At 30.0% G+C, this 14,493-nt stretch overlaps 2 protein-coding genes across 2 annotated transcripts; both read left to right on the top strand.

Annotated features, from left to right (window-relative positions):
* Positions 1–1,171: 1,171 nt before the first annotated feature.
* LOC130671052 (odorant receptor 4-like) lies at positions 1,172–5,355 on the top strand. The gene is made up of 5 exons (XM_057474737.1): positions 1,172–1,620; positions 1,693–2,085; positions 2,144–2,348; positions 4,788–4,943; positions 5,013–5,355. The coding sequence occupies exons 1-5, from the start codon at positions 1,262–1,264 to the stop codon at positions 5,052–5,054; spliced, it is 1,155 nt and encodes a 384-aa protein (XP_057330720.1). The 5' UTR covers positions 1,172–1,261; the 3' UTR covers positions 5,055–5,355.
* A 1,395-nt stretch (positions 5,356–6,750) lies between these two features.
* Positions 6,751–11,859, top strand: LOC130671802 (NADH dehydrogenase [ubiquinone] 1 beta subcomplex subunit 7). Its single transcript, XM_057475880.1, has 3 exons — positions 6,751–6,980; positions 8,543–8,711; positions 11,628–11,859. The coding sequence occupies exons 1-3, from the start codon at positions 6,872–6,874 to the stop codon at positions 11,716–11,718; spliced, it is 369 nt and encodes a 122-aa protein (XP_057331863.1). The 5' UTR covers positions 6,751–6,871; the 3' UTR covers positions 11,719–11,859.
* Positions 11,860–14,493: the final 2,634 nt, after the last annotated feature.

Below are 14,493 nucleotides of genomic sequence, written 5' to 3'. Positions count from 1 at the left end.
ATTTATATTTGTATATGTGACATGTAAATGATGGATTGTTATTAATTTATAGACGCCTGCACGGAGAGAAAAATATCGTCAGAATGACTATCCAATGTATCTTCAAATGACGTATCGTCAGAATAACAATTCGTATACCTTGTTTAAGAATACTCACATGTTAATTTAACAGTCTATAGTATCGTTAATTTAAAGATATGCATTTAAGTTAGGATGAGTAATGAGTATCCATTTATTTAATTTAAAAATACGACAAATAGCCTTTGTAAACATATGTAGCTTCGTTGATAGAGGTATCTGTTTTTCCAGCGTGAGGATCCGTATAGCTACATTGGCTATACGTTTTATCGTTCTTGGTTGCCGGTTGCTTAAATACAGAGTTTGCGCAATAGTCATGTCAGCGATTCATAAAATGCCTAAAATAAGGATATGGATCATCATTTTGACGATCCACTGTGAGGAAACTCTGTATAGCTAAATTGGCTATACGGCGTATCGTTAAGTAAGTTGAGTATACAGCGTATAGCCAGAATAGCGATACGTATACTCACTCTGACGATATTTTTCTCTCCGTGTATATTTAATAAACAGTCTTGGTAGTCTATTTTAGCCCTAATTATATAATAAATTTCGATAAGCTTATTATCCGTCCGAATTTATTGGCGTGAAAAAAATTTTGAAGGGGCCACTTTGCCCCGTAGAGGCCCCCTTTGCCACCTCCTCCCCTATATACAAAAATAAAAAATATGAAAATGCATTAAAGTACACGATTATATATATTATTATATACATTACACCCATCGTTTTGAAATACAGTTTTTTCCATTAGCAGCAGTAACGATTTTTGAATACGAATTTTTATCAATCAATGTCTTAAATTTGTACAGAAGTTATACACAGTTGAATATATCATGCGGTCTTTTAACTCAGTGACAATTCTCATAATCGATAGATTGAATTGTCGACTTTGTAGAAACTCTAAAGACTGCCGAAGACTGAGGGCTCCAAGTTGACGCAGTCCATTCGCGCAGCTCATAAATAATCTTATTTATTATTAACTTGCTTTCTACAATATCCGCTAAATTGCCCCTTATTACACAATTACGCAATTTGCATAATTTTTGTCAGCGTCAATTATTATAATGACGAATTTTCAAAATTTACGACAACAAATATTTAAAATCCGAGACAATGCACTAGACATTCTGACGTCTGCGGATGATTTACTAATGACTACACCGTCAGATTTTTTTTTCGTACGATGCAAGTCTTGGAATCAATCTTCTCTCTCCTCAGTATTCTTGGAGTCTGGAAACCTCGACATTGGCATGGAACAAAAGCAATTTTTTATCATATTTACCGATCGATTGTAGTAATAGTCAACCACCTTCTCTTACTGTCTGTGATCTTGGACCTCGAATTCAAAAATGTTGATCTCGCTGCCTTGGTCGATAACTTGTCGTTGATGTTCGTAATGATCGTCGCCCGCCAGAATATCATCTGCATGATTGAGAATCACGCAAGCATCACTCGTGTTCTTGACTCGCTCGGAAAAGGTCCTTTTAAGCTCCGAGATCATCAAGAGGAAGTCACTTTCAAGCGATTCACTGACTTTATCAGGTAAATTCAAATCCACGGTTCGAATCCCGGCTTCTGCGTTTTTAATATTTCATTATTTTTCCTTTTTTTCAGAAACATTATCATTTACTATCCATTAGTATTGATGAGCACACTAATTACATATTCTGCAGCGCACATGTCTGCCATGGATTCACCGCATGTTCTCCCGTACAACGGATGGTTTCCCTATAATTACTCGCGCACAAATAAACTCTACTGGGTGACGGCTGTCTATCAACTTTACTCAGTATTCAGCATGTCGACTATTTATTTGATACTAGACTTGTTGCTACCCTGCATAATGTGCTACATGTGTGGGCACATTCACATTCTGAGATATAGGTTTAGAGTAATGACAGAAAAACTGAAACTTATGGTAGAAAATAATAATCCACAGGATAAAATGATAATCGCTGAACGTAAAATGATGGCCGAGTGGGTCAACTATCATATTGATATTTTGAGGTTCGTAGTTTTTTTTATCATAAATGGAGAAGAAGAAAAAAACAGATTTTTTTTTTAGTTTAGTTAAATTTATCAATGAAATATTCTCAAGCGTGATATTTGTGCAGTATACTGTAAGCTCACTTCTCCTCTGCACAATCGCGTATCTGCTGTCACACACAAAACAGACGGCGATGAGTTTCGCTGGTAACTTTGGATTTATACTTGCTATGTTTTTTCAAATATTATTGCCGTGTTATTGTGCTGATAAGTTGACTATTGAGGTGAGTATTTTAACCATAGTGTATTTCAAAGAAAGAAGAAAAATGTTAAAATATTTGTTAAGCTAAATTTATAGGGTGACTACTAGGGTGATCCAAAAAATAACAAACTTTTTTTTTTTTCTTCCAAACAGGTTCAAAAGTTTCATTTAGATAAAAAAAGACGCCTGTGAAAATTAGAGCTCTTAATATTAACATTAAGAGGTTCCTCATCGCACTTTTCTATTTCCCATAAGAATAACATGGGAAAAATTTTTTTTACGTCTTCTGATTTTTATAAGTAGCTAACAATGCGTCATAGGAATGAATGGCAGGCATATTTTTGTAGGGAATTGAATGATCTACAAAAAAAGATTCTTATCATTTTTTGAGGAATCTATTTGTTCAAAAGTTATTTGAGGTTGAAGTCGAATTCATATTAAATTTTGAGATTTTCTACTTTTCCGGCGAAACTATCAGACTTATTACAAAATATTGTCGGACCTTTTTTGTAGACAATTTTATTCCCTAAAAGTTATTTCTAATAAAGTTTTTTTGAATTCCGCATTGTTTTCTAGTTATTTTTATTTTAATGTCAAGCTCTTAAAATCGATCAGAAAACTATTTTTTTATGAGCATGACATTAAAATAAAAATAACTAGAAAACAATGTGGAATTCGAAAAAACTTTATTGGAAATAACTTTTAGGGAATAAAATTGTCTACAAAAAAGGTCTGATAATATTTTGTAATAAGTCTGATAGTTTCGCCGGAAAAGTAGAAAATCTCAAAATTTAATGTGAATTCGACTTCAACCTCAAATAACTTTTGAACAAATAGATTCCTCAAAAAATGATAAGAATCTTTTTTTGTAGAGCATTCAATTCCCTACAAAACTATGCCTGCCATTTATTCCTATGACGCATCGTTAGCTACTTATAAAAATCAGAAGACGTAAAAAAAATTTTTCCCATGTTATTCTTATGGGAAATAGAAAAGTGCGATGAGGAACCTCTTAATGTTAATATTAAGAGCACTAATTTTCACAGGCGTCTTTTTTTATCTAAATGAAACGTTTGAACCTGTTTGGAAGAAAAAAAAAAAAGTTTGTTATTTTTTGGATCACCCTAGTGACTACTTTAGTAAGTAAAATAACCAAAGAGTAATGCATCGTATAAAAAGCAACGACAAATATATGTTATAAGAAATACAAAATTTATAAACTATATATAGTTATATTAGGGTGATTCGTTTTGAACGAACATTTCTTCACTACCACAGCTAAATTTCTTGCCCTTAACCCTTTCCCGGTTGACCTTGAGTCCCCACTCTTAATTTGAATCGTACGGCTTCATCCTAAAGTGAGAGGGCGGTAGCCTGTTGAGAAGAGAAGGGGCAGAAAAATAGTAGAAGCGGGCGCATGCATGTACTACTACGATTAAACTGTTACACACACAGCCTTAACAACGAACTTTGATTCTACTCCCGTACACGGAGAAATTTTATGGTAAAAGTTACCATCAAGTTATAGTACAATTTTTAAACTGAATTATATGATTGATATTATCATTTAAATTATTAAATAAACAATCTGAACGGAAGAGTATACCATCTGTATGGTAAAGTTTACAATTATTGATGATAACCAGAAATTATAACTGTTATTATCTAAAATAATTACTACTATTATAAAAAATCGTAATTCTTAATAACCTGATGGTAATGGTTACTATTAGCCAAAATAATGATGACCATCTTAGCTAATAAAAAATTAAAATATAAACGTATACTCTCATATATACTCTCACACGTACACATGCACACACACGCATGAACGCACTCATGCACACACTCACGCAAGCACACACACATTCTTAGTTAAGAATTTTTACAACTTTGAATGGAAAGTGTTACCATCTTCTATTGTAACAATTATAATTTTCAATAATTACAATTAGCATTTTCGATAGTAACCGTTACCATCATCAATTGTAACTGTTATCATTTTTAATAGTAGAACTAATCATTTTACCGGTGATAAAATTTTATTACCATTTTAGATGGTTAAAATTACAAATTTTGCATTGTAAATAGTACCATTAAATTTTCTCCGTGTAGAGCTCTCACCGATTCATTTCGATTCACACTTTCAGGAAAGGGTTAATCTGATTTTAAAGTACCTTAATTTTGAAGTTTTTCTATTTAACATGCATAGGGAACCTGACTATTTTTTTTTCAACTTTATTGCTTAGCCGCATTTCTATTTATTGGGTCACTGTTTGCGGAATTTTCTGAGCAATTTAATGCTCTTCAAAAATTTTCATAGTAATTTTACTGTGACTCAAATTGATTCTTTGTATTGGTTCTAATCCATTTTTTCACGGGCTGTGAATTATATTCGATCCTTACGTTGTAAGGTTTGAATCTTAATTCTAATGATTGCTACATTATCAAATAAATAAAGTTTTCAGATATATCTACGGCCATATATGATTCGAATTGGTATTACTTGAGTAACAATATTCGCAGATCAGTTGTAATTATTCTTCGTCAATCTTACCGACCTGTTGCAATGACAAGCAGCTTCTTCATAATTTTGTCCCTTGAATCCTTCACCAAGGTAAATTCATTATTCATTTCATAGTCAATTTGTTTGCCAATAATTATAATTTCTCATAAATTTTAAAAGGTCATAAAAGTTGCGTACACAATTTACAATGTATTGCAGTGAAATGTTAAATATATCTAACGATAGTTGATATTAGAATGAACAAAAATATTTACCGAAAGTATGGAACGCGTAATACGACAATCAAGGAATCAGCAGATGTCGAGATTTTTAGGACCTACGAAGCTGTTTTCCTTACCCTTGTAATTTTGAGGACGCTGTGAAATCGCTGTAAAGAAGCGGTTGAAATGCTGTTGAAAAACATTTATGGTGTTTTTACTTTGTTGTCACAGTCTTTTTACGACCAAGAAGAAGAAATTTCCTAAAATTATATGTACAGTAATTATTTACGAAATAAATAAAATGTAATTACAGTTGGATATTCGCGTATTCTAATAGATTAAGGAGAAATACTTGTCAAAATCTGGTAGTGTATAATGCAGTAAGTTTTGCACCAGAATCTTGTGCAAGAAATTCTCCAGATTTGAAGCAGCACAAGCTTATACTCACAAACTACTAATTAAGTTTTTGCAGTCAACTTGACATCTTATTTCTGTTGTCGATTTCCGTCAACTTGCGATCAAAATGGCTATCAGAGTAAGTATCAGAAAGAGGATAAATACAGTTTCTGTTGATACATACCCAGATAATCACCTTAACCACAAGTTAACTTCAAGCTACTGCCGTATTCTGAATAAGCTAATTTAAAGGAAAGTGTTGACGAGCAAACAGTTACCTTTAAGTTGACAGTAAATTGTCTGTAACTTGAATTCAATTTGACTTCAAGTGTTACTGTTAACCCCTGATTAAAAACTCCGATTGAAACCGCTGAATTCCGATTGAAATCTGATAGGATTTCAATGAGAATTCATTGGTTTCAATTGGAGTTTTTAATCAGGGAGACAATGAAGTTAAGTTGATTGAAAGTTTCACTTCAAATTGATGACAAGTTTTTCTGTCAAATTACATTCAGATGACGGCAGTGAATTGGCATCAACTTGCACGTAAGTATTATCCAGCCGCTCACCAGAAACTGTCGTTAAGTTAGCCGTAAATGTTTCACTGCAGAACTTGTTGAGCAATAGTATTTAAAGTGTGGCTATCAGGGACAGTTTCTCTGCAACTAAATTACGAAGAAACATTTTCGGTGAATGTGCTGTCAAGTTGAGGTCAACATTTGACTATCCAACTGTTGACTACAAGTTAGATCTAACTTTTTTAGAAAGATGACGTCGATATGTAGCCGCATTATGAAGGCAACTCGACTAAGAAGGTTTCCACCAGGTTGTTGGCAACTTTTTACTCGCCTATCCTGATAACCAAGCTAGCGATAACCTACTGCAGCCACTTGTCATCAAGTTAGCCGCAAAAAATTGGCATTTAAAGTTGACGGAAAGGAGCCTTTAATTTTTTCAGAAAGTTTATGACAGGTTCTGGCAGTAGATTGTCGTCAAGTTTTCAGGAAAGTTGGGAGGCAGCAACTTGTAGTCAACAGTTAAAAAAGCTGAAAGTTATCGACAACTTGACGTACTTAATTGACACCAACTTTCTAGCCAGACAGTCTTGATGTCAGGGATAACAACTGTTGCAAACAACTTGGTGATAAGTTGTCATCAGCTGTTGCACTCGCCAACGAGTTGCAGAAATATTGACGTCAATTTTCAGCTGAAAGTTTACGTCAATTTGCGGACGAAATGACTATCTGGGTACATATATATAGCTGTAATATATTATGTAAGAAATCTTATACATGTCCCCTAGATGTCAGTTGTAGTAAAAAGTCAAAAGTCAAAATCATAGAATAAAAATCATAATCCTTAAAAAAAATTGTCATATTGTTTAGTAAGATAAAAGAAATTATAATATAAATAAAATTAAAAATGGGTAGTGCATACTCCCTTTTTATGGAACCTGATGTGACTCCTATGGGAGATGCAAAACCTTCATTCCCTACAACGTATGGATTCGAAGAGGGAAGGAAACCTCGAGGTAATGGATACTTTTTAACCTTAATCTTAACGATAAAATTGAATGAAATTCATATTTTGCTATCATATAAATGTAATGGATGATTATTAGATAAACAAATATTTTAAGTCATAAATTTAAATTTTTAAACAACATTGAAAATTTTTATAAAACTTTTCTAGATCTGAATACTTTATTTTTTAAATTTTATGATTGGATCGGATTTTTTTCAAAACAATAAATTGAAAAATAAAAATATTTCGAAAAATTCCACTTATAGTGTTTTTAATTTTCTACATGTAGATATTTTTATTTTTTTTTTTTATTTTTCTAATAACCTTGTGGAAAAAAAAAAACCGAAAATTGTAAGTTGTCTACCAGTGTAAAATAAAATTCGTTCCGAAAAGATTCTAAAAAAGTTGCGCATGTGAAACATAAACATGAAACAGATTAGAACTTCGAATGGAACTTTTTTGGAACGTTAGTAATTTTGATGGTACAAAAAAGTTTTTATGAGCAAATTTAGAGTCAAAAAAGGATGATACTGAAGTTAGCCGACGTCAAACAATTTTTGACTCTTAAAAAAAACGATAAATTATAAAAAAAAAACATTTGAAAAAATTGCACTTGTAGTCTTTTAAATTTTCTACATGTGCATATTTTCAGTTTTTTTTTTCTTCAAATTTTATTGTCCAAAAAAAAATCCAAAAACTTTTAATTGTCTGCTAACTTCAGGATCGTAAAAAAAGACGTTTTTGAAATTTTTTATAGACGTTTTTTTTTGTTCTACAAAAAATTCAAAAGTAGTGATTTTTGAACTATTTTGGCATGTTTCTGGAACGACTTTAGTTTACAAAAGATACAAAAGTCGTGATTTTGGAATGTTTTGGAACGTCTTTTTTAGTCCATAAAAAAGTCAAAAGTGGTAATTCTGGAACTTTTTTGGAATGTCCCTATAAAATTCTAAAAAAGTTCCAAAAACGTCCTTTTTTGACTCTAAATTTGCTCATAAAAACTTTTTTTTCACTATCAAAATTACTAATATTCCAAAAAAGTTCCATTCGAAGTTCTAATCTGTCTCATGTTTAGAAGTTCCATTTGCGGAACTTTTTTGGAATCTTTTTGGAACGAATTTTTTTTACACGGGTAATTTAGGATCATATTTTATGAGGGTGATACTGTGCTATTTTTTTTCAAGTATTCAATTCCGACATTAAAAAACAATTAATAAAATTAAACAATTTTATTAATTAAACATTTTATTAATTAAACAATTAATAAATTAATAAAAAACAATTAATAATCGAATTTTATTTCCAATCATCATAGAGGTAAAAAATTAATTGAATACAAAAAAAATTAAATATGAACTAAGAAAAAAGTTTCGTTTTTACATAAAATCGAATGATGTTGAAAGTAGCAGACATTAAAATTTTTTTTATTAAATAAAAGAAATTACAGTCATATTAAGTAAAATAAAAAATATAATTTTTAATAAATTGTAAACCGCTTAATTAATAAAAATCTAAAACTACAAGAATTGCTTTAAATTTTGTAATTTAATTAACATTTTTTTTTTTTAGTTATGATTGCTACTGAGCAGGAAATGACAGCTGCGATGATTCCAGCAGAAAGACGAGATTATTGTGCACATCATTATTTAAAATTAGAGCAATGCCGATATGACAATGTACCCTGGATGATTAAATGTAGCGCTGAAAAACATGCTTGGGATACTTGCGCTTATGAAGAGTAAGAGATTTATAAAATTACTTTCTTTTTTTAGCTAAGGCTGCAGAGAAGTTAAAAAACAAATCGTCAGGATGGGGTGAATTTTTGCTTCATAAATTATCTGAATTAATCGAATCAAATGTGATAATAGTAACATTGGCTACAAATAATTGTTGATTTTTTTCCGGAGCGGGTAGAGCTCGGAAAAAAGAAACTGGAAAATTACAGTTTTTAGTGCAAGAACAGGGCTCGTATAAAAAACTTCAAGTTTATTTATTTATTTAATTACTTATTACGTCAATCGGCACTATATATTATCTTAACATTAGTTAATTATAATATAATATACAATATATGAGATAATGTATGAGATAATAGGGCTAGATTGTTATACAACATCGAATATAACTGTGTGTGAAAGAAAATAGAGAAGATTGGTTGCTTGAAAGTTACAGTGTGTAAGCAGCTAATATTTTAACAATCGTTTTCTAATGCAAGAGCAAAAATTCTGGTATAACCCCTGGAAGAAGTTGAAATTACTATGCAGAGAGTTGACTAGATTGCATATCGACGTTATAATTAGCAAATTGTCTAACTTAGAATTTTTCAGTAGGTGATTCTGTGCAATTTTTAAATGCTAATAGTCAGAAAAAATATTACTTGAGTAACCTAGACAAAAATATTATACACATACTAGAGATGGAATTGATTTTTAGATAAAAAAAAATTTTTAAATTACTTTTTTTTCGCATAAATGGAGAATTTTAGGTTCATTTGTCACATAGTTTTTGTTGGATTTGGTGGTTTTTAAGATCCTGCATTGCCTGAGATTCAGTGCGTTTGATTTAAACTCGAAATCATTAATGATTTCTGGGGAATCTATTAATCCATTGAATAGCTTGAAAAAGAAGGTCAGGTCAGCTATTTGCCGCCGATATTTCAAGTCATTTAGTCTGTGTATCCTTCGCACCTCGTCGACTGTGACAGTGTCATTTATATGCCTGTTGCAATATAATAAAGTTTTGCAGAACTTATATTGCATTCTTTTCAGTGTATTGATCATCAAATCTGTAGATGGAGACCAGATCACTGATCCATATTCTAGTATGGGCACTGTAAAAATTGAGACCGTCTTGTAATAATGTAATTACAATTATAGATACAAAATTTTACAGTCTCTAATGTGTTTTTACTTCAACGAAACTTTATTGACTTCCCGCTATGAAAATTTTAAATTTTCAAAAAGAAGGGAAGTCATTGGTTTCGGTCCGATTTTCAAAAATTTAGTTTTCATCAGATCTCGACATTTTGAGGACCTAGGAATCTATCCTGACTTTTTCTAGGTAGGCATCTGCTGTGTGTGTGTGTGTGTGTGTAAACTTTTTTTGTTCAGTGATATCTTAGGAAAAATCAATCGATTTGAATGTTTTTGGCGGCAATCAAAAGAGCTCAAGACTTAGATCTTAAAAGATTTTGGAGTCTATCAGTTGAGTAGTTTACAAGTTATACGGAAAATAAAAACTAAAAAACGTTTTTTCTTTTTAGTTTTTGTTGTTTAACTCGTAAAAACCGCTCAACCGATTTGTTTCTAAGTTTGATCAAATCTACGTCTCAACAAGCTCTGTCAATTACCGCAGTGCACGTGCAAACCGGTTAATTTGTTTCGAAGATCTTGTCGGCCAAAAATTACTTTTTTTCAGTGAAATGTATATTGTCGGTCCAGCCGTTTTTTGAACACAAAGAGCTCAAAAGTTTATCAATAATAACATTTTCGAGCTCGAAAACAGCGGAAAATTTTGGGGTTGGCTCTTAAGGTCATCAGTTTTTCAGATTTTTCTTTTTTTTTTTTTTTATTTATTTAAATATCAACACGTTTAATATTTAAAAAACCACGCAGAGAAATTTTAAGTAAAAATTACCCAAAAAGTTTGATACTGTGAGGACATGTAGTAAATATCTTAATTTCTTTCATGTACAATGTAAAATATACTACTCTTTAGCATGTAAATGAAGTGCAATTTCTACTAACAATAGTAAAAATTTAGTTACTGGCTAAATGTCCTTACAGTACCAAACTTTATGGTTAATTTTTACTCAAAAATTCTCTGCGTGAAATAATTATATTTCTCATACAAGTATTCAGCTCAGAGGTTTTCCACTTGTGACAATGAAGAAATTTTCATGCCATTTTTATTATTATATATTGTTCGATTAATTCGATGAATTTATGTTGCAAAAACACCCCAGCGTTCGACAGATTTTTTTACAGCTCGAGGGTCTTTAAAGTTATTTTTTATCAGGAAATGATCATAATTCAGAGTAGCTATCAATTGATTTATTATTAGAAATCAACTTACAATCTTTTTTATTTTTTACTAATAATAAGTATTTATCATACATTTAAATTTGAAACCAGCAAAACAAATTGAGCAATTATCAAATAATTTTTTTTCCAGTCAGTATACAAATTTTTAAACTTTATTTTGATTACTAAAACATTTATTATTATTTTATCTGTTGATTTAAATGGAATTTTGTTTTATAAAATTTTTGTACTCCAGTGATTTGACATGATTTTAACTGTAAGATAAATTAAGTTCATGTTATAATTCAAATTAAAGCAAAAACAATCCGTGACGATTGTAAATAAATTTATTAAAAATTTTATCGCAGCATAAGTATGCAAAATAAAACAAAATTTTTATTTTGCATACTTTAAAATATAAACATTTTTTTATACTTACTCATACGATAAAATTTATCAGTCGAAACATTATTGAAATGATGAAAAAAAAATTTGAATGAATTGAGTCACTCTGAATTAGTAATTTAAGTCTGAAGATTTATTCAACTATATAGGGTTGATCTCTCTAAGACAATCATCTATTTATTTATGTTAATATTACATAAATTCATGACGGAAAAAATTTATTGCAGTTACGTGTTAAGAATGAAAGAATATGAACGTGAACGTCGATTATTAGTTCGACAAAAGAGAAAGCAACAAAAAGAAGCTGCTGCGGCATAAGAATAAATTCATTTATCAACATCCTTATATTTAAATTATTCTTCGTCGTTACAAATAAAATAGCAACTAATAAAATCAACATTTTCTTGTTAGTGTATATAATATAAAATTATTCAATAAAATTTAATCTATACAAATCCATCATCAAATCAATTTTTATTGTTTATCATTTAAGTTTATTTAGACACTATTTTATAAATGTAAAGCCGTAAGATGGACGGCGGTGTCTGAAGGTTCACAAAAAGTTTACAAGTCCAATGATATTCATGCTTTTAAACTTTGACTACTTGAAATTGGTTATTTGTCAGTTTTCAGTCAGTAATCTATCGGTCATCTATCACTCATCTCGTTGGAAAGTCTATAGAAAATCTGTAGAAAATCTGTAGAAAGGGTCTGGAAAGTGTATGGAAATTCTGAGTATTCCGATGAAACTAGACCAAAATTTAGACATTTTCGGAAACATTCAGACACATTCGACCAGATAGATACTTGTCGAAAACTTGTCAAAAACACTAATTTTACACACTAAAAAATTTTATTTAATAATAATATAATTTTTTTATGGTGTTCGATATAATATTAGGGGTGTGCGAATCGAATATAACTAAATTCAAATCGAATACCGGGTCAAAATATCTAGCCTCAATCCAGCCTCATCGGGTAAAGAAAGCATTTTGAGCCTCAAATGATGTTCAAAAAGCCTCGATAAGCCTCGATGAGCCTCTAATGAATCTACTACTCGACTATATAATTTAAATTCGGTTAGTACTATTTGAGGCTCTTTGAGCATTATTTGAGGCTCATTGAGGCTTTTTGAACATCATTTGATGCTCAAAATGCTTTTTTCACTCAGTGAGGCTGGATTGAGGCTTACTTGGGTTCGATGAGATTAGATATTTTGACCCGGGATAATTCGAAAATTTTTGAATTATTCGTAATTTTAAAAATTATTCATCAATTGTCGAATTATCCGAATTTTTAAATTATTTGTAACTTTTCAAATTGCTCGATTCAAATCAAGAAAATTTTAATCATCTTTCAGATATTCAATTTTTAGTCAATGAAGAGCTTAGTTTTTAAAGTAACGATATATAACCGTGGTTGAGAATTCCGATTGAGTTTTATCGGAATGAATCGGTTTCAATCGGATAAAAATCACGAAATAAAAATTTTAGCATGTGACTTTAGTTGTATAATTTTTTTTTTTATTGAGTCAATTTAAATACAAATGTGTCAAATCCGTTGTAAATTATACTGGATACCAGTTAGACTTTAGCCAATTTTTCTGAATATTAGTTTATTGAACTATCTTCAGTTTGGACTTTCGAATCGAAACAAGTTAATGTCCTTCTATTCTTACAAATACTTAACACTTATGAGTGTTAATTATTTATTTTATTATCAGAAATTTAAATAATAAAAATTAATTGCTTACAATAAATATAAACTTAAAATAAAAATAATTCTGTAAGTCATCGGACAAAATAGTATATAAATATTTGTGTTTTTTCGACTCGGTAACTGATACATTTAGAGATAAAATTGTGATAGTCATTATATTCGTAGATATTATTTTCTACATGAATAATATCATTATCAAAAATTAATTATTTAAAAAAATGATATTTATTTATACATTCTACTACACTGAAGAAGAAGTTTAGTTCATTAAAATAAATAGATTTATTTGAATGTATTGAGGAGTATTTACTTTATTTAAATAAGTATTTAACTGAACCAAATACTATCTCTTGATTAAAAAAAAATTATTCCAAACAATTCAATTTTAATACTATATAGATATACATTCATCATTGAGTAAATCATTTTCTTTGATAAGGGTCGACAATATTCAATTAGCCAGAAAAAAAAGTTTTACCCATAAATAAACTGATGATCTACATCACTATGCATTTAAAAAATAATTCTGTTTTCGATGCACAGGTGCCTTTTTTTTTTTAAAGCACCCTGCACTGAGAAAAAAAATACTGTTTTCCAAACAAGAATTTCTTGGTTCAAGAAATCCGTTCAAAATATTTATTTTATTATTATTAATTATCAATTTCTTAACAAAGAGCATCAAATTTATTTTTGTTATTATATGAATTTGATATTATATTATGTGTAAACAAAAGAATATCTTTACTTGAATTAAATAAAAATTATTTCCTTCAATTCTACGAATTTTTGAGACAAAATTATATATTCTTCAAAATTATCAAGAATATATGTTCTTATATCAAGTAAATGTTCTTGATAAAAGTATTATTTTTTTCTCAGTGTGCTTAAAAAATCTCATAGATTCCTATAACTGTATGTATAAGGCCCTATACTTAACTGTAGCACTTCTCATAGATCTCATCTATTCTTATAAAATTTCTGCGGGCATTGATAAGAATCTATTGGATTCTACAAGATTTTCTAAACAGAGCAAAGGCGCATGACATTCAGCCATTAGAATATCATGTAGGCTGCATCCTACAATTCAATTTATAGGTTAATTGAATCAAATACTTTTGTCAATTTGACTAAACAAAATCATTTATTTCATTCAAATATATTTGTTTATACTTAACAAATCTTGTTTGAAAAAATTACACTACGACTTGTGGCGCTACAGTCGCCACCATCCAAACAAAGATTTGTTAACTACAAACAAATCTTTATTTCATTCAAACAAATGCTTTAAATAAACCATATCTTTGCCTCAAATAAACAAGTTTATTTGTCTCAAATAAATATTGATTGGGTCCATTCATATATGGGATTTATTTC

This window comes from Microplitis mediator, chromosome 7 (genome assembly GCF_029852145.1).
Source record: "Microplitis mediator isolate UGA2020A chromosome 7, iyMicMedi2.1, whole genome shotgun sequence".
NCBI classification, from domain to species: domain Eukaryota; kingdom Metazoa; phylum Arthropoda; class Insecta; order Hymenoptera; family Braconidae; genus Microplitis; species Microplitis mediator.
The sequence above is the reverse complement of the archived record's forward strand: the minus strand, read 5'-3'. Positions and strand labels throughout refer to the sequence as shown.

What these genes read in the sequence shown, in the direction of transcription:
- LOC130671052 (XM_057474737.1), top strand. Translation starts at nt 1,262, where the DNA reads ATGCAAGTCTTGGAATCAATCTTCTCTCTCCTCAGTATTCTTGGAGTC. An exon ending in CGATTCACTGACTTTATCAG is followed by an intron (nt 1,621 to 1,692) that starts GTAAATTCAAAT and finishes CCTTTTTTTCAG; the next exon opens with AAACATTATCATTTACTATC. An exon ending in TATCATATTGATATTTTGAG is followed by an intron (nt 2,086 to 2,143) that starts GTTCGTAGTTTT and finishes TTTTTTTTTTAG; the next exon opens with TTTAGTTAAATTTATCAATG.
- LOC130671802 (XM_057475880.1), top strand. Translation starts at nt 6,872, where the DNA reads ATGGGTAGTGCATACTCCCTTTTTATGGAACCTGATGTGACTCCTATG. An exon ending in AGAGGGAAGGAAACCTCGAG is followed by an intron (nt 6,981 to 8,542) that starts GTAATGGATACT and finishes TTTTTTTTTTAG; the next exon opens with TTATGATTGCTACTGAGCAG. An exon ending in GATACTTGCGCTTATGAAGA is followed by an intron (nt 8,712 to 11,627) that starts GTAAGAGATTTA and finishes AATTTATTGCAG; the next exon opens with TTACGTGTTAAGAATGAAAG.